At 43.1% G+C, this 18187-nt stretch overlaps 2 protein-coding genes across 2 annotated transcripts; one reads left to right on the forward strand and one right to left on the reverse strand.

Annotated features, from left to right (window-relative positions):
- Positions 1-7330: 7330 nt before the first annotated feature.
- Positions 7331-12113, reverse strand: CALHM5 (calcium homeostasis modulator family member 5). The gene is made up of 2 exons (XM_044236236.1): positions 11510-12113; positions 7331-8049 (listed from the first exon to the last, which is right to left on the reverse strand). The coding sequence occupies exons 1-2, from the start codon at positions 12047-12049 to the stop codon at positions 7660-7662; spliced, it is 930 nt and encodes a 309-aa protein (XP_044092171.1). The 5' UTR covers positions 12050-12113; the 3' UTR covers positions 7331-7659.
- Positions 12114-13059: 946 nt separating this feature from the next.
- On the forward strand, positions 13060-16751 carry TRAPPC3L (trafficking protein particle complex subunit 3L). The gene is made up of 2 exons (XM_044236237.1): positions 13060-13239; positions 16632-16751. Exons 1-2 carry the CDS (start codon positions 13066-13068, stop codon positions 16749-16751), a joined length of 294 nt encoding a protein of 97 aa, XP_044092172.1. The 5' UTR covers positions 13060-13065.
- Positions 16752-18187: the final 1436 nt, after the last annotated feature.

Here is an 18187-nt window from a genome sequence, read left to right on the forward strand (position 1 = left end):
GGCAAAATAATTAATTCATTTCCTCCCATTTTCATCTCGGTTTTCATTACAATGTAAAACTGTTAAAGATTTTTCTCTAGCATGGGTGTGGCTGTAGGGTCCAGAAATCTAAAATCGTAAAAAGGTGGTTTGTCATATGCACAGACAGAAAGATGGGCTCGAACGATATAAAAATTAAAGTATAGAGACTACTCCAGATCTTTTGTGAACTTCCCAGTGCTGAAATCCCTTCTCTAGCAAGTATAATTTTTATCAAAGGAAATATTAGGAAGTTGACCTTATTGATACATGGAACTGGAAGCATAGTTTGAGCACAACTATTGCAAATAATTTAGAAACCCAAGGTGGAAAAGCTGTGCCGAATGGGAAAGGGGCCAGGAACCTTCGAGCTGGACATTAATTCCCAGGGGTACCCCAAGAAGCCCATGATGGAATTCATGTGCTACTGATGTAAGATTTAGGACAACAGAGTTGAAACTCGGAGATGTCCTCATCCAACACTCAGATTTTAACAACGAGGAAACATGTTGTTAAAAGTTAAATAATTACCTGAGAAGACACCAACATGAGACAACATTTCTGGGGTGGAAGTTAAGAGATCAGACGAACCCAGATTCACATTTAGGTTCTATTCTCTTACCTGCAGCTTAACCTTGACCTGTTTGAACTTCAATGTTCTTTGTAAAAATAGAAACAATAATCCCTCTTCCCCAGTATGTTTGAGAAATTTTAAATATAAACCAGATGTAAAGTATCTGTCACATGATAGGTCATCAATAAACATTAATTCTGCTTTCCCTCTTTAGTGGAAGAGCAAAATTTAGAATGTGATCTCTCTTACAGCTGGTAAGTGTTCTTTTTGCGTAACTCAACCTTAACCAACTGAACAGTGAAAGTATTATTTGAGGGGGGCCTCATTCTATTAAGCGTGTGCCTTCTGCTCAGGTCATGACCTCAGGGTCCTGGGATCAAGTCCCACATTGGGGGTAGGGGGTGGCTTCTCCCTCTGTGCTCTCTCTCTCTCTGTGTCAAATAAATAATAAATAAAATCCTTAAAAAAAAAAGAAAAGAAAAGAAAAAGAAAATATTATTGAAGCTGCCTAAAAATAGATTTCCTTCCAGACTCAAATAGGACATTTTATATTTGTAATAAATATGTTCCAATTCTGAAAGGGATTAAACTAAGTCAATGCGCTTGATCAAAATCCTACTCAAATAAGTGTCAGTGCAAAGTCCCACTACATCTCTTGTTTGAAGGCTTCTTTCTGGGGCTTCCCTCCATGCTCAGGCTCCAGCTTCCATAGCTCAGCTTGTTCTCTTGTCTCTCTGAAAATCTCGCTGTGTCCCAGGACACATTTTGGGCTTCATTAAGGTTTAGTCAGAAACCACGGCTATAAATGATTAGAACCAGAGCCAGATCCTTTCTTTCGTCAGCACCTCAAGGCAGTCTAGGCTCCCTTGGGAACTTCGGGCAATGATGGGATTGGGTTAAATATACGGTAACAATCAAGACCACAACCACACACAGAGGGAAGTCTTCACCCTTGCAGCTACCATAGACAAGGTCCATATGTGGGTCCCCTGCTCTTTGCTATTTACCTCATAGGTCAGAGGCTATAAATGTCAAAAAGCGGTGACTCTTCTGGTTCTAGAGGGAGGCAGAGGGAAGGGAGAGGGTAGGAATAGATGAAATAAGAATCAAGACCACAAGATTAATTTAGTTTTTAAAAATTTTTAAATTAATGAAATTCCAGTAAGAGCACAGCAGTGGCTTAGTTCTGAATCCAAAACCATGAAGTTTCTTGAAAATCATATGATGCAACAAAGAGAGGAAGACGAAATTTACAAATCCCAGTTTCTTAAAACAAGAGAAAATGTTTCTCCACAATGAAAGAATGTAACTTGGAGCAGGGAAAGCTGATGCCAGAGACCTACCTGAAGGCAAATCTAGTAACACTATTGGACTTTAAAGACTTTAAAGATGTGAAACTACAGGTTGCCTGGGTGGCTCAGTCAGTTAAGTGTGCCTGCCTTGACACACTTGATCTCAAGGTCCTGGGATAGGGCCTAGCACTCGGGGTTAGTCTGCTTCTCCTTCTCCCTTTGCCCCTCCCCCCTACTCCCCCACTCCCACTCATGTTCTCTTGCACTCTCTCTCTCAAATAAATAATAAATTTTTTTAAAAAAAAGAAAGTGAAAATACAGGCAAAAACATCGGGTTAGAAATAAATCGGGATGGCATTGGATTTTTCCTCAGCAACGTCCAGGAACAAAAGAAAATGGACTAACACCTAAAATATCCTCAAGTAGAGAAAGTGTGAACCAGCTAAGCTGTCCTTCATGTAGAGAACACGCCACCATGTGACTAAGAATTCAGGGAATAGTATTCCTGAGAACCTTTGCTGAGAATGATACTAGAGGATCCAACCAGGCAAGCAGGAGTTGACTAACAACACTTCAGCAGAAAAACTGAGGTGAGCATACCATTTATTTCATCACATAACTCTTATGAAAATTTTCAAGCATACACAAATGTAAAGAGAACCCTTTATAAATCCCATGTACTACCTATCCGGCTTCAATAAGTATACATCTTTTGCCATTTCTCATTCTTTCAGCTACCCTTTTTTGTGCTGAAATATCTTATTTTATTTTTTTAAGATTTTATTTATTTGACAGGCAGAGATCACAAGTAGGCAGAGAGGCAGGCAGATAGAGAGAGAGGTGCAGGCAGGCTCCCTGCTGAGCAGAGAGCCCAATGTGGGACTTGATCCCAGGACCCTGAGATCACGACCTGAGCCAAAGGCAGAGGCTTTAACCCACTGAGCCACCCAGGTGCCCTGAAATGTTTTGTTTTTTTAAGATTTTATTTCTTTATATCAGAGAGAGAGAGAGAGAGAGCACGCGCATGCACACGCAAGTGAGGGGGAGGGGCCAAAGGAGAAGCAGACTCCTCACTGAGCAGGGAGCCCAGCTTGCGGCTTGATCCCAGGACCTGAGGTGAAGGCAGATGCTTAATGGTCTGAGCCACCCAGGCGCCTCTGTGCTGAAATATTATAAAGAAAATTCTTTTTCTTTAAGATTTTATCTATTTATTTGAAAGAGAGAGAGAGAGGGAGAGCGCACAAGTAGGGCAAGGGGCAGAGGGAGAAGCAAACTCCCACTTTAGCGAGGATCCTGATGTGGGACTCTGATCCCAGGACCCTGAGATCGTGACCTGAGCTGAAGGCAGATGTTTAATGGACTGAGCCACCCAGGCCTCCTTAAAGAAATTCTAAATAATACGTTAATTCACACAGAAACAATATGCATCTGTAACTGGAAGGGACTTTTTAAAAAATATAAAGCACCATTCTACTATTATACATAACATGGTATATATTTTCTATACATGTGTTTAATTTATAATATTATTATAAATAATTCCCTGAAATCCTCTAACACCCATTTAATACTCATTCATCTTCCCCTAAATATCACAACGCTATCCTGTTAGAGCTGGCCGTGTGAAACAGTTCACACACACGGCTCATGCGCTGCTTCTGTTATGTCTCTCCTGTCTCTTTTTTTCCCCATTTTTCATGCCATCGGTCTATAGAAGACTGTGTCATGTGTCACACAGAATGTCCTGTATCGTCAGTTTACTTGGTCACTTCCTCATTAACTTGTTCCCTTTGGCCTTTATCTCCTACAAAGCAGTAACTGGGTCTCAATACTTGATTTGATTCAGACCGAGTTTTTCAGGACACATTTGACAGGTGATCCTGGGGTCTTGCTCTCGCACTGTGCAACATAGGGAGGCACGGAACCTCTGGCCGTCCCATTTTCAGCGACGCTAAAAAACATGAGTGGCTTCAGGTGGTGTGGGCCGCCTCCCCCTGTGCTTTCCCCTAGGAGTTGAGAATTCGTTATTTCTTGTGTAGGTCCATTATGTCCGTAGGGGTAGTACAATGGTTATTTTCTAATTCTGAAGAGCTCTACAAAGAATCAAATCATGATATGCATAAAGAAACAGCTTTTTCATGTACTCAACTAAGCACAACTTAGAAGATATCACGGGAAAAAGAAACCGTGGACTAGAGGAGAAAAGAAGAATGCCTAGAAGTAGAGAAAAGTTACAAAACTTGTATGAGGAAAACTTTAAACTATTTCTGAAGGACAAAGGGTAGCTTTGAATACATGGAAAAGAAATGGAAGGGCATCCCGTGTTCCCAGAAAGGGTGATAACACCATAACCGAGGTGTCTAATTCAGGAGCTCTGGGGTGGGACCCAAGATTCTGAATCTCATCTAGCCTGCCTTCCGCAGCATGGCCTCTGTGCTTTCGAGCAGCTCTCGAGGTGTGGTCTGTGGGCCAAGAGCATGAGCATCCACTGAGAACTTGGTTACAAATGCAAATTCTCTTGCCTCACCCCAGACCTACCAAATCAGACACTCTGGTCTCAGCAGTCTGCACGTTAACAAGTCCTCTGGAGGATTCTGACATGAGCTAAAAGTTTGAGAACCACGGCTCTAGCGGTTCTAAAATTTAAGTTGTGTAGGAATCACCTAAGATCCTGTCAGAGTGAAGACTTGATTCAACAGGTCTGGGATGGGGTCTGATTCTGCCCGGCTGGCCACCTCCCTCATGGTGCTGATGGTCTGAGACAACACTTGGAGGAGCGAGACTAGAGGAATAATCTGTTTCTAGTTCACTCAAGGCCAACTCAACCTGTCCCCTCCGCTCCCGTTTTGTTCTAGGTATTCATGACAAATCATATGTTACTTCTCTCAGTGGTATGTTTATTTGAAACAGAATTTAACCCACAGAAGTGTGTTCCTCTCACAACAAATTTAGCCAGAAGTAACTAGAAATTAATCTCAGGCTTTGGTGGAACAGTTTTGGAGAGACACGTATCTGGCGTCTGTTAAATTGTGCCATTGAGGATATACTGTTAAATGGAACCTAGATGAACAAATTGGGGAAAAGCTTATGCATGAAGAGAATCTTTGTATAAATCTATGTCTAAATTTGATTTGCCTCCACTTTCTCTCCCTTAATAAATTCTGATTTTCCTGAATTAGGTTTAGGCTATCTATTGATTCCTGGTGTCCGCAAATTTGGTGGTTTAAAACAACCAACATTTATTTGAGCTCACGATTTCCTGCATCAGGGATTTAGGCAAGACACAAAGGCAGTGCCCTGCAATGTCTGCAGCCTCCGAAGGAGCAGCTCAAAAGTCTGGATGGCTGGGAGGGCTCCACTAGGACCAAAGACCTGTGATCTTTGTTCTGGATGTTGGTTGGCTTCTCTGGTTCTTCTCTAGGACGTGTCTGCTGAGGCCGGCTGGGATGACTTCTTCACTGTTGCATCTGGCATCGAAGCTAGAATGACTGGGACAGCTGGGCTGACCAGGCTCCTCTGTCTCTCTATCTCTCTTTCCTGGTTAGCTCGGCCATCTTCAGAACTTGGAGCTTTCAGGGTAATTGGACTTCTTGGATGGCAGCTGGCTTCTGCCAGGCCGAGCATTGCCAGCGACAAGGCACAAGCTGCAACACTTGCACAGTCTGGCTTCACTCTGCCAGATGCTGTTGGTTGAGGAAGGCCAGATTCAAGGGGAGAAGGGTAAGAGACTCCATCTTTCCACTAGATCCGATAAGCTGTGTTACCATGGTTAGGTTTTATTAAAGTGAAACCCAGATGCGCCACAGATGCAGTGAAGTTGGCTGGTTAGAATCCATGTAAATGGGGAAATAAAAAGCACTAGCTTTATGAGCTTCTTTGAAAGGCCCAAGGGAGCCTGTGGTTGCCATCTCTTCCTCACTCTGCTTTCCGGGATCTCACGGGGGTAACTTAAATCTGTGCCATAGAAATTGGCAAACAGTTCAAATCGGGATTTTCTAAAGAGCCAGTTGTTAAATATTAATCACACACCATGTTTAAAATCCAAGTAATACATCAAATAGATTGCAAATGGCTTGCCACTTTCCATCCTCCACTTTCCACTGTCCCACCTAAACACACACACACACACACACACACACACACACACACCCCTGAGCCTGCTCTAAGTTCCCAAGGATATATTCTGGGTCTTAATACCTTTAGGGTCCTTTCTTCAACTGGGGAGAAGGCCCATGGTCATAAAGGTTCATTCCCCGGATTCACCGCTAGGGGGCCAGGACTCTTTGTGATATAAGGTGTGAGCCAGAGCGTAAGATATAGTGTCTCTTCCTTACACATTAGTTCTGCTAAGAGATATGGGGGGAACTTAAATATAAACATATACATATATTAAATACATATATATGTATAGATTTAAACTAATGTATATGTTAGTAAATATGTATAGATTTAAGCTATACATATATGTATATATACATATAACCTTGGACCCCCCCCATACATATATGTATATGTCTATACATATGTGCATATATCTATATTTAAGCTAACATGGGTATATTACATGATAGAATACACAAAATTTGCATTATTTCTGATAAACATAAAACTGCAGAACAGTTCTACACTAGCACTGCCTTGACAGTTTCCCCAAACACCTGGTCAGGGCCAACTGACCCATTCGTCATAGCAGGTACTATGCCTAGGGCCCGTGATACTTGTAGGGGCTCGTGAAAGTGTTTTTAATTTCTTTTAAAATCAGAAGAAAATAAATGAACTTTTGGGTTGAAAAATGTTTTAGTATACACTATTAATATACTTGTCTTTATATTAACACATTCATAAATGTGTGTGCATGTTTTAATGTAGAAAGGGGTCCATGAAGGCAGAAGTGCCTAGGACCCCCAAAGCCATAATACGGCCCTACCTGTAGGGACATACTTTCAGTGCACAGTGGAATCATGTGAAAAGCTCTGAATTTTAGGCATCATATACTTTCAATGTGTTATTCTTGAGAACTGCTGACTTCAGATTCCAAGGAAATGAATTCCAAATGGTAGAATTTCATATGTCCTTGAAAGGCAGTAGAATAGATTTGCAGGACAAAGATTTGCTCTGACTACACCACAGATCCCACTGTCTATGGCTGTCTGTTAAGAGTCTTGTACTTAGTCCCACGTTACGACTTTTACCCCCAGATGCCACAACCAATATTTACATAAAGTGGCCGAACTTCCGGCATGAGTCCCGCTGTCAAACCATAAAATCTGAGACCTTGAAGCCACTGGGGATGCCTGGGTGGCTCCATCCATGAAGCATCTCCCTTTGGCCCAGGTCATGATCCTCACATCCTGGGATCAAGCCCGGAGTCATCATGGGGCTCCCCGCTCAATGGAAAGTCTACTTCTCCCTCTCTCCCTCTGCCCCTCCCCCGCTGCATGCATGCTCTCTCTTTCTCTCTCAAATGAATAAACAAAATTTATTTAAAAAAAAAAGAAGAAAAGAAAAGAAAACAGAAGAACCTGAAGCCACTGAACCCCAAGTCGCATCAGTGGAAGAGCACCTTCCTCACCATCCTTGACCACACACACTGCATCCATTTCAGCACATCCGGACACTGCCTGCCCTTGGGAGCTGCAAATCTCTTCCCTTCAGGTTCTTGTCCTCAAGGAAATACCGTGAGAAAACACAGAGACGCAGTGGTCACTAGTGATGCAGCAAAAATATCAGAATGAGTGTACCGCTGAACGCCACGAGTCCGCGGCCGTGGATGCGCTACACGCTGTGGGCAGTACCCACAAGCACCATTGTGGTCTCATCGTCCTCAGGGCCAAGGTCCAGGCCATCCTCCACCACCCTATGCAGGGTGCTGTAATGCTGCTGGCTTTGGTGGAAAGAATGGAGCTTGGAAGCCGCCTCCCAGGCTGCAAAGGTGGGCATGGGGAAGACATCTGGCCTCTTTTTTTCAAAAAAGCATTTCACGTTTCTCTCACTCAGCTTGTTGGCGTACTCCAGGAATGTATTTTCCAACTGCTCCTTCTCCTTTTGTGCATACGTCTTCCAAAAACTCAGCTGAAGGTAGCTAACTTGAGATCGGCAGCGAGCACAACAAGTGGTGAGCAGAGAGAAGAAAGATGCCGAGCAAATGATGAACCAACCTAGAATCTAAGAGAGAAAGATATTGAGGACATGCCAAGGCACAGCCACTTCCCAGGGGGCACAGATGGGGCTCCTGGTCAGCGTACGACCCAGTTAATACCGCAGTCATTGCCGTTATCTCAGTGGAAACCCTTCATATTCATTTTTTAATCATTCTTGCTTAATGATCAAAGCAAAGTGCGGGTTTACCTAATCCCTATCATTCATCCCACCCACCACGGCTGGTATGCAAAGAAATAACCAGAAGGCAGACAAATGGAAAAGAGCAAAAATATAAATTATCCAAGAATCAACTAAAGCACCTCCTGAAAGAGTATTAATTGTTAAAGGAAAGAATTCCACGCATGAGTGAATACGGTCATTGGAGGAAATGAGCATTTCCTCAGCCCGGAGCTGTCAGCATTGGTAAGTACATGTTCATGGCTAGTGACCGATTTTTCCATATTACATTGTTTGCAGAGAAAAACAGATCCTCTCTGAGAGAAATCCCATGAGTGACCGTCCATGATAAAGTGAGAGAGACATAATACAGTGGGGAAATTGAAGTTAAAAGAATTGAAAGGCCTCAAAAAAGCCAAGGGGAAAAAAAATTAGAGTCATTCTAAACCTTCAGGATAGTTGGTTCTGAATTTTGGTAATTGGGAAAAAAAATTCCTTTCTGAGTACAAACTGGTTCAAATGGCTTTTTTTTCCCCTTGAATTTTAAGAGCAGAACTCTAAATAGCTCATCTGACCTTCTAAACTTTCTTATTATTCTTAATTATATTTGTCACAATTAGAATTAATCTCCTATTCATCTCCCAACTAACAGAGCCCTTTCACAGTCTCTCTTGACATTTTCATTAAGTGACTCTTGGTATTTCTCAGCAAATGGGCCTATTTGAAAACAGAAGCAATAATCTGCAAATGAACCCATTCAGACCCTAACAGAACTACCAACACGCCCTGATGCTTTCAATCCGGAGTTCCCACACGCTGCCTCATACGGTGGCGCCATTGTGAAGGCCCCAGACTCCTACGAACGCCAACTCTGGACCGGGCACTAGGTGGGTTTAAATCTCCATCTTCCCCCACAGTGGGTGTTCTCATTTCCTCAACTGTAAAATGGTGGCTCCCCCACCTCAGAGGAGAATTTGGGGGATTAAAATAAGACAATGCGAACACACATACGCATTCAGGAAGTGTTAGCTGGTATCACATGCTGCTATTTTTCAAACACTGATGTTTACGTAAAAGCGTTTCTGAACTCATGGTTCTTTGTGGCATGATTTATGAATGAGGCACCGCTCCTGTCGTGTGAAAGTCCCATAGTTACCTTGAATCACTTGGGGTCTTCCCCGTCTCCTCCACTTCTACCTTCCTCTTTCCACACAGCTGGGCCTCCTGTGGGCCAGCAGCCATCTCACCTCAGTATCCGAGCCAGTTCTGCTCGAGTTCTACTATTTGATGGACCACAGATCTCGGTCTGATCTCTGCTCTCACCTAAGGGCTGAGCCCTGAGCCCTCTTGTTCGTCCCCAGTGCACAGTACGGAGACTCCGGCTAGACGTGGTGGACGCTCCTGCCCCAGCATGTTCCATTCTGCATGACTCCCCTCTCTCAAACCCTGGCAGTTTGCTCATTCATTTAGAACTCGGACTGTGTGCCAGCAGCTTTACGCCCATGTATGTCCGTCATCTCCACACCTTCCAGCAACCTCCCAAGGTAGGTGTTATTCCTGTGAGGAAACAGGGGCTCAGAGGGGTCAAACCATGAGCTTGGGGTCGCAGAGTGGTAAATGGTGAACTCAGGATTCAAACCCCAAGCTGGCCAACTCGAAGACCAACCTCTGACTACTAGTCCTCTCGACTTGCTTAAAATAGAGAGCTGCCCAGCTGGATTCCTTCTTTCCTTGGCCCAGCCACGGATGGGGCACTTTTTCCACCCCCACCCACACACCCAACTATTGATCTGGACTGTTTGTCACTCCTTCCTGGCTGAACCACTGAGGTCAGCACCTGCCGTTGGCACCGCTCCCCTTGTCCACATCCCACACGCATCCTCCCCTAGAAATCAGCCCCAGGTCCTTCTCATTCTGCTGAAAAGTAAACAGGTGGTGTGCCCAGGCTAAGCGATGACAGGATGTGCATGATTTCCTTATGCCTGTGTTTAGAGAAGAAAAGCTCACACGGTGATAAGTGTTTGGACCTGGCACTGACTGAATAGAGTCTGGTGCCCGAGGACATAAATCATAAATCACTCATTGTATCATAACATTCGGAATTAATACCTTCCTTCAACAGAAGAAGGAAGACGTTTGGGATCCTGGCATGTGTTTATCTCAGATGTGCTTTATGCATTAAACAAAAGCTTTTGTCTGGGGGCATTTTTAAGCTTATCTGGTCGTGTAAAAAGTACGGTGTGACTCTTCTGCTGACCAGCTTTGGAAAGTCTGATTTTAAAACCAGACTGCCCAGATGGGTTGTTGAAAAGGCGAGTCCTTGTAGAAAAAGCAAAAAATTATACTCCTTTCAGTGCACTTTTTTTTCCTGAAACAAATGGCATCTGACAAATTGTGGGTCTGTTTATCTACTCTGATCAGCTATTGTGGTTTGGGGAATGTAACCCCACGACTCACGAGGAGGAACTCAGTCTTTTCCTGCAGCCAGGGAAGGCGTCCCATCTGGATTTGTGCACAGGTACCTGGAAGGATGACAAGCTACTTCCTGGTGTCCAGTTAGGTAGAGCTACGGTTTCCCTCTGTTCAACAAAACAGTGTCCCAAATAAAGCATTACTTGAGCTGCTCAAGTAATGTAAGAACATTTTCAGCTATACGGGGTAGAAAGAGCAGAGGACGGAACCTCCCTAGAGAATACGGTCCCTTTTCACTAACGGCTATTTAAAGACTGCCAACGCCCATGAAACACAGGAAATTTTTCTCAATCTTGACAATATTTATACACAGAGATAACAGTCGCCAGAAATCATTTGAGGGGATCTCTACACTAATTATATTACATGTCTCTTTGAAAAACATTTGGTTCAGCTCTATTTTAATAGATGAATGCTATCTGCACGTGTTTTTCTAAGAAACCAGTTTGAAAACAAATAATTGATAGGAGGCAGTAATTTCTAATTACAGCTCTGTCATTAACACTCAATTATGAGTTAGTGTCCTGCATTATTTACCAAGTCAACCCGGAGAGACTGTTCTAAAAGCACTGAAGGATTTACATGTGCATAACCCAGAAGATATTTTCTTTTTGGAAATAGGAAAGACCATCTCATCAGCAATTTTACCAAACCACCTGCCCCTAAAAAGCTTTTCCTGAGATTGTCTTCATGCCGCACTGTGTTCCAATTTTCCTTTCATTTCAAAATGTTCTAGCAGGATTCAGACTCAGCTCTGCCTGAAAGGAGTCCCCGAGACAAGAGAGAATCCTTCAAGCTCCTGCTGGGAGAGAAAGGCGAGTCTGTCCTTCCTTACCTGAGACTGGGCTTGAAGGGACAGCTTCACTTCTTCGTTGTCCGCGGCAGTCATGCTGGTTTTGCCACAAGAGACTTTGTGAAGTTCATCCCAGCACTCTTGGGGTTTGCCCTTACAAATCAGTCCCAGGAGTCTGGAACTTTTGGTCCCGCTCATGGCACATTCATAAAACGTCCCGTTGAGCAGAGCCACAGAAAGCCACATCGTCGGAGCCACCAATGAACTCAGAGCGATCTGGCCGAGGACATAGACAAAGCGGCAACTGTGGCCTTTGGAGAAGATGTTCCTGGGATTCACGCAGCAGCCTGTGAAGAGCCTCCAAAACTTGCTGTTCAGAAAGAATCCCAGAATCAGCAACACCCAAGCAGGAGCAAACAGGAAAACCAGCCCATAGACCAAGTTCTCAGTGCTGCAGGGACACTTAAAAGCCACCACAGAAAAGAGACGCTCACTCCCCAGGGTCAGCAGAGCCATGAAGCTGTAGCCAATAACAGTTTTCTGGTTGAAGAAGAATTTTAAAATCCCTTGAAAAGCATCCATGCTGAAGGCATACCAAGGGAAAAAGCTTGGCTTTTTTATCTGGGGAGCAGCTGCGGCAGTGGCCAGGGGTGGAGCTCTTTCTTCCTTAGAAACAAACATTCCTCCTTCTCAGACTGAATTCAGCCAGATAAGGAAACAATGTCATTCCCCAGGAATGACGGTTTCCCAACTGTGTCCAGATAATGCCTCCTACTGGTGGATTTCACGCTGTGGAACCTGGCCCGAGACAGAGACTCGGAGTAGATCCAAAGGGCACTGCTTCCGTTTTCTATTATTTTCGTGTGTCTTGGATTCTCAATCACAGCAATAACAGTCCAGGAATTTTCCAGCCAGAGGAATCAACATGAGCAGAACGAGGTTTCAGCCAGTTCACTGGGATCCAAAGCATGTCTCTGGGCGGGCAGTTTTCATGATGGCTTAACACCTGCTGCTTTGCCTTAAGATCTGGAAGATTCATTTTGCATCCTCTTAAACTGACTACTGTCAGAGATTTGAGTCAAATTTTAGGATTTGGGCTATTTGAAATTTAGATGGAAAAGTTTAGGGACATTTGACTTTGAATGAAAGACAAAGTGAGAAGGGCCCTCATCGTTTCAGGGGCTCGCAGCAACCTCTCGGTTAGTATCTCTGCCCTTGACCTCACGTCCACCCTGACCCTCAACCCTAACGATGACTAATATTTTAATTTCTTACCCTCCTGAACGATATTTATTTTTGAAAATGATTTTTTGAGAAATAATGCTTAACTCTGATTCATAAAGCATCTTGTTTTGACAGAAAACGGGTCCCTTAGGATATTCCATAAAAATGAAAGAGTTTAAGACGTGTACAGGTCACAGGGTCAGTACATTTCAAAGCTGAGTATAAGCCCAGACTTTCCAACTATAAACTCCACATGCTTAACCATGGTGCTGTCCCACCTGGAACAGACTATTTGGGTGCTTGGCTAATAGATATTTGTTCTAGACCAAGTCTTGTAGAATTTTTTTTTTCCTCTTTATGAGGTTGCTTTTAAGATGTACTTGGGGATAACACCAAGTGTGACATGTAACAACTTAAGCAGGACTGAATTTTCCCTGATCCTAGACAAGAATCTGCTGGTGGAGTCTATGGAGGAGCTTCCTGCTGGGCCATCCTTTCTGTGCTACTGCCATTTATTCTGTGGGATTATCAGAGGTGCCGTGGAAATGGTAAAGCACGTATTTCAATGGGCCAAGTTTATTTGTTAGCCAGTGCTGTGTAACAAATGACCCCCTCCCTCAAAAAAATACAACTGCTGAAAACAACAAACACTTATTATCTCACAGTTTCTAAGAAGCTGAAATCTGGGAAGGGCTTTGCTAAGAGCCTGTAGCTCTAGGAGTCTTTCAGAACTTAATCCCCATGTAGTCCAGCCCTTGGTCAGTCCAGCCCCCGTGGTGAAGACCTGATCCAGGCTAAGAGAAACCCCCTCCAAGCTTACATAGTCTCAGTGCCTGGCTGGCTGTTGGCTAGAGGCCTCAGGAAATTCCTTGCCCCATACGCACCTACGTAGATCCAGACACAACAGGTGCCGTCTTCCCTGGTGCAGTGTGGGAGGGCATTACCTGCGGGTGTGAGTAACAGGAGGCAAGATTGTTGGAGTCTGTTTGGGAGGCTGGCTTCCACACCTGGATTATTCATTGGCTTAACAAAGGCAGTGATCAGCATCTGTTCAAAGACACTGGGCATACAGGATGAGTTAGACGTAGTCACTGCCCTTCAAGAGTTTCTGTCCAGTAGAGAAGTCAGATGTGTAAAGAAGTGTGGATAATGGCTATGTGAGGAGCTGGGGTGGGCTGGCTGGTGGGGCAGGGACGACTTCCTAGAGAAACTCTGGGCTGGCTCATGAAGGATAAAGAGGAGTTAGGGGAAGCAAGGCCTTCGGGTGAGGGGAAAATAATACTCCCAGCAAAAGGAAGAGCATGTCCAAAAGCACAAGAAGAAAGTTTCACTCAAGAAGAAGGCACTTGAATGAGTCAGTATGGGTGACATAGGAGAGAATCTCCAGTCATGATTGAGGGAGATATCGTCATGAAAAAGGAAGTTTCACTTCTTTACAGAGGCCTGATTTTTGAAAAGTGGTAGAGGGCATTCATATGACCCAAGCTTAGAAATTTAGACTTCTGTGATGAACACAGCAGAGACCCAGTATAGGTTGGTAAACAGGGAATGATATTTTGAAATTTGTGGTTTAGGAATTTCATTCCTTTGTCGTCAGATTGAAAGCCTACAGGAGGGTACGAACTAGAGGGAAGAAGAGAGCCATTGGGAGCTGTGATGGTGACCTCAAGAAAAACCAGATTAAAGTCCTGAAAATAGGAGCGGAGGGGAAAGACCAATTTGAACAACATTAAGGAGATTAGTAATCTGACTGAAGACTAGGTTATCAGTTAACTGAAAGAGACAAGATTGGGAAAAGGAGTCAGGAATTATTCCGGGTTCTGAGCAAACCAAGGAGAGGTACAGTGGGGGTTAGGAGAGACGACATGAGGAGTTCAGCTTGGGAGTTCTGGCGTTGAGGTGTCTCACACACAGGCAAGTGACGATATCCAATAAGCAGTTGTTATACATGTCTGAAAGCCACAGAGAGATGTGGAGCAAAGAGGCACTGGAACTGTCAAAAGATGTGTCACGGTGTGTAGAGGAAGAAGGGAAAGGAGTCACAGGTGGAGACCTAGGAAGCAATGACATGGAATAAGTAAGTTGGAGAGAGAATACAAGGGCGGCAAAGGATACCAAGAAGGAAGAATCAGAGGTGGGAAAACACTAGGATGGGACGGAGTCAGAAACAAAGGAGGAGAGGCTCTCAAGAGGGAGTGATCCACAAGAGCAAGGACCGTGGAGACGCGAAGTGAAGCAAGACCTGACAAATAGTCAACACACGTAGGGATGGAAACGTCAGGAAGGACCTCAGTAAAAGCTGGTTTGGGAAAGTGAAGGAAGAAGAAGGCAATCTGTCAAGACTGTCGAGGCAAGGGCAGTTCAGAAAGAGGTAATAGTCCACAATCTCGTTTTTCTCCAAGTTTAGCTATTGAACGTGGTGGGACCAGAGAGTAGCAAAAGACTAGACACGCGTTGACCTACCCAATAATGAGGCATTCAAGTAATTTTCAATTATTGGTGATAATTAGAGGAAGGATATAATAGGGAATCCAAAAGAGTAAAACAATTGAAATAATGTATTATTCACACGGATCTTCCACGCTTCTCTCTTACCAAATGTTTAGGTTGGCCCTATAATCCAGTAATCAAAAAAGGGGAAGGGAAATATTCTGAGAGTTTATAAGCAAAGGGATGAACCATAAAACAAAGGCAAAAATAGAATAAAGAATTCTCCAGGTTTCATGGATAACACTTGATTCTAGCGCTATAGGACAAACAGGTATGAGACTTCACGTGGCCTCAAACACACATCCAAATAGCTTCAACGTAGCCTCCTGGTTTATCTGACTTGAGCTTCTGTTAAATTTTTACAAAGACAAAAAATATCTCATGGGGCAGGGGGAATGAGGGTGAATAAAGCTTCTATATTTCAAATGCCTACTAGACTCAGGCTTTATCACTTAGTATCTGCTTTTACCAACCAGGTACTTTTGCTGGGTTAACTTATTTCTCCCAGTGACTTAAAATAGCGGAATGGACACTCTGCTGAAGGTAGTAGGTCAGCAATATGCTGCTCTTATGTGAATACATTTTAATAAATGGAGAAGTAGGGGTGCCTGGGTGGTTCAGTGGGTTAAGCCTCTGCCTTCAGCTCAGGTTATGATCCCAGAGTCCTGGGACTGAGCCCCACATCGGGCTCTCTGCTCAGCAGGGAGCTTTCTTCTCACCCCACCCCTCTTTGTCTGCCTCTCTGCCTACTTGTGATCTCTGTCTGCCAAATAAATAAATAAAATCTTTAAAAAATAAATAAATAAATAAGCCCTGCGGGATTACTTCCATGTATGGGAAGTGGGAAATGCTTTATAGTGGAAAAGAAGGGTTGGCCATCAAATATTCATCTGTGTAATTTCAATCTTTAATTTTATGTTTGTAATTATTTAGTTGAGGCTTTTTCAAAGCTCTCAAAGCCCTAAGTGATTGCTCAGTGTTGTTAGGACAAGTGATTCTGTTATTTAGCTGATGACAGAACAACTGAATCAAGTCAGTTGGAAAGAAATTGTTTAAGAATCCATTTATCCTTGAAGTTCTGCTTGACAAGGCATATTGGGTCAAGGCTATCTTTGAGTTAGGAATTTGTGTTCTTCTTGAGATGGACCCATAATTCAGCTGTGCTGGAGTGGGCCCCTATCTCAGGGCTGGCTCCAGAATCGTCTGGGTTGGGCCTGGCCTGGCCCACCCTTCTCTTTGCAGACTCACACCACAGAGCTGACACACGGCCCGATCATCCCTGGACGACACGCAGGAAAGGGCCCTTCATCCACACAGCCAGCTCTTTTCTGTCATTCCATAAGGAAAGTCAGCCCCTTACTGCGTGAATAAAGCTGAAAATAGAGAAAAAATTAGAGAGTTTTTTCTTAAACCTAAATGACACAGGCATGGGTTTTTTCCCCTTTCTTAGGTTCCTTTGGCTGCTGATGTTACATTCTTGCAAGACAGACTAAAAGGCGACCATGTGACAGAAATAGGAGTAACATTTCTGGAAAAGCTAGATGAGAAAAAATACAGACGGAAAAAATGAAGTATTGTGTGGAAAATGCCTCAGGATAGCCAGCTAAGGAGTTAATATTATCTAAACATACAGAGTCATAGAAATTCCCAGTTGTTTAATAATAGCATGGGTTGTAAAAGGCTTATTTATCAGCCAGAAATTTGAAGTGCAGGGCACTAGGGTTTAAAGATGGGTTTTTTTTTCTTTGCTGATCAGGTATACGTTTTCAGTCTTATGTCCACAAGATTTCATATACAAATAACTCCTTATAAGATAGCATACATGAATTCACACATCATATAGTGCGTCCTGACAGAGTCCCCTGATTTCTTTTACTTATGGTAATAGGAAAAAAGCATACCAACTACACAGTTGGTGTATTTATCTATTCTCATTGGAAAAAATAGGTGAAATGATACAATATAGAGATCACTATAGACAATTTCTAGATACTGAATATTGCATTCTTTATAGAAACAGTGCCATTTATAACACTTCCCCATATTTTTTAAATAACTATGGAGATGATTTCTCTCATATATTGGCTTGGTTTATCACTTCAGCCTCCTGAAACTATTTTCTCTTGATAATTTGTAATTTACCAAGGCAAGGCTCTTTATTTGCATGCTAATTCTGGAATATTTTTAAATAGCATTCAGTTTTTTGGTTTTGTTTCTGTTTTTTATTAAAGATTTTATTTATTTATTTGACAGGCAGAGGTCACAAGTAGGCAGAGAGTCAGGTGCGGGGGGGGGGCGAAGAGGCTCCCCACTGAGCAGAGAGCCTGATGCGGGACTCGATCCCAGGACCCTGAGATTGTGACCTGAGCTGAAGGCAGAGGCTTAACCCACTGAGCCACTCAGGAGCCCCATAAATAGCATTTAGTTTTAATTCATCTAATTTTTAGATAGTATAACCAAATGTCTTCCTATTCTCATGATACATTGCCAATGGTCAGGCTAAGGAAACCTCCAAAATGAGAGGTAAATAATGTTTTTTGAAAATACTTTCTTACCCCAAAGCTTATTCAGTTAGAATTTTTGCTGTCATTTTTATTCTCCAAAAAAAACCTTACAACACATGCTTTGTCTGTGACCAGAACTACTTAAATTTCAAAATGTACTGGATTAAATAAACAATAATCTTTACCAAACCATCAGCACACACAGGTGGCCTCTATGTGGTCCAGAATCTACTGGGCTCTGCAGAGAACTGAAATTCCAAATTACAAGTAGTGTGGACCCTTCAGTTAGAACTGGTGTAAGTGATATGATTATGGTAGACCTCAGCTAGGACTCAGGACCCTGAAGACACAGTCTCAGGTCTGTTTCTAGTGGATTTCCTAACTAATGGCCTCTCTCATGTATAAAAATGGCATAATTGCATATGACAAATATCTTAAATTATATAGATGAGTTTAAATGGCATCAAAAATGACTGAAATTTTGCATTTTTGGATTTTGAAG

The sequence above is a fragment of the Neovison vison genome, chromosome 1 (assembly GCF_020171115.1).
Source record: "Neovison vison isolate M4711 chromosome 1, ASM_NN_V1, whole genome shotgun sequence".
Classification (NCBI taxonomy): Eukaryota; Metazoa; Chordata; class Mammalia; order Carnivora; family Mustelidae; genus Neogale; species Neogale vison.

What these genes read in the sequence shown, in the direction of transcription:
- CALHM5 (XM_044236236.1), bottom strand. Translation starts at nt 12,049, where the DNA reads ATGGATGCTTTTCAAGGGATTTTAAAATTCTTCTTCAACCAGAAAACT. An exon ending in CCCTTCAAGCCCAGTCTCAG is followed by an intron (nt 8,050 to 11,509) that starts GTAAGGAAGGAC and finishes TTTCTCTCTTAG; the next exon opens with ATTCTAGGTTGGTTCATCAT.
- TRAPPC3L (XM_044236237.1), top strand. Translation starts at nt 13,066, where the DNA reads ATGTACTTGGGGATAACACCAAGTGTGACATGTAACAACTTAAGCAGG. An exon ending in TCAGAGGTGCCGTGGAAATG is followed by an intron (nt 13,240 to 16,631) that starts GTAAAGCACGTA and finishes CCCCTTTCTTAG; the next exon opens with GTTCCTTTGGCTGCTGATGT.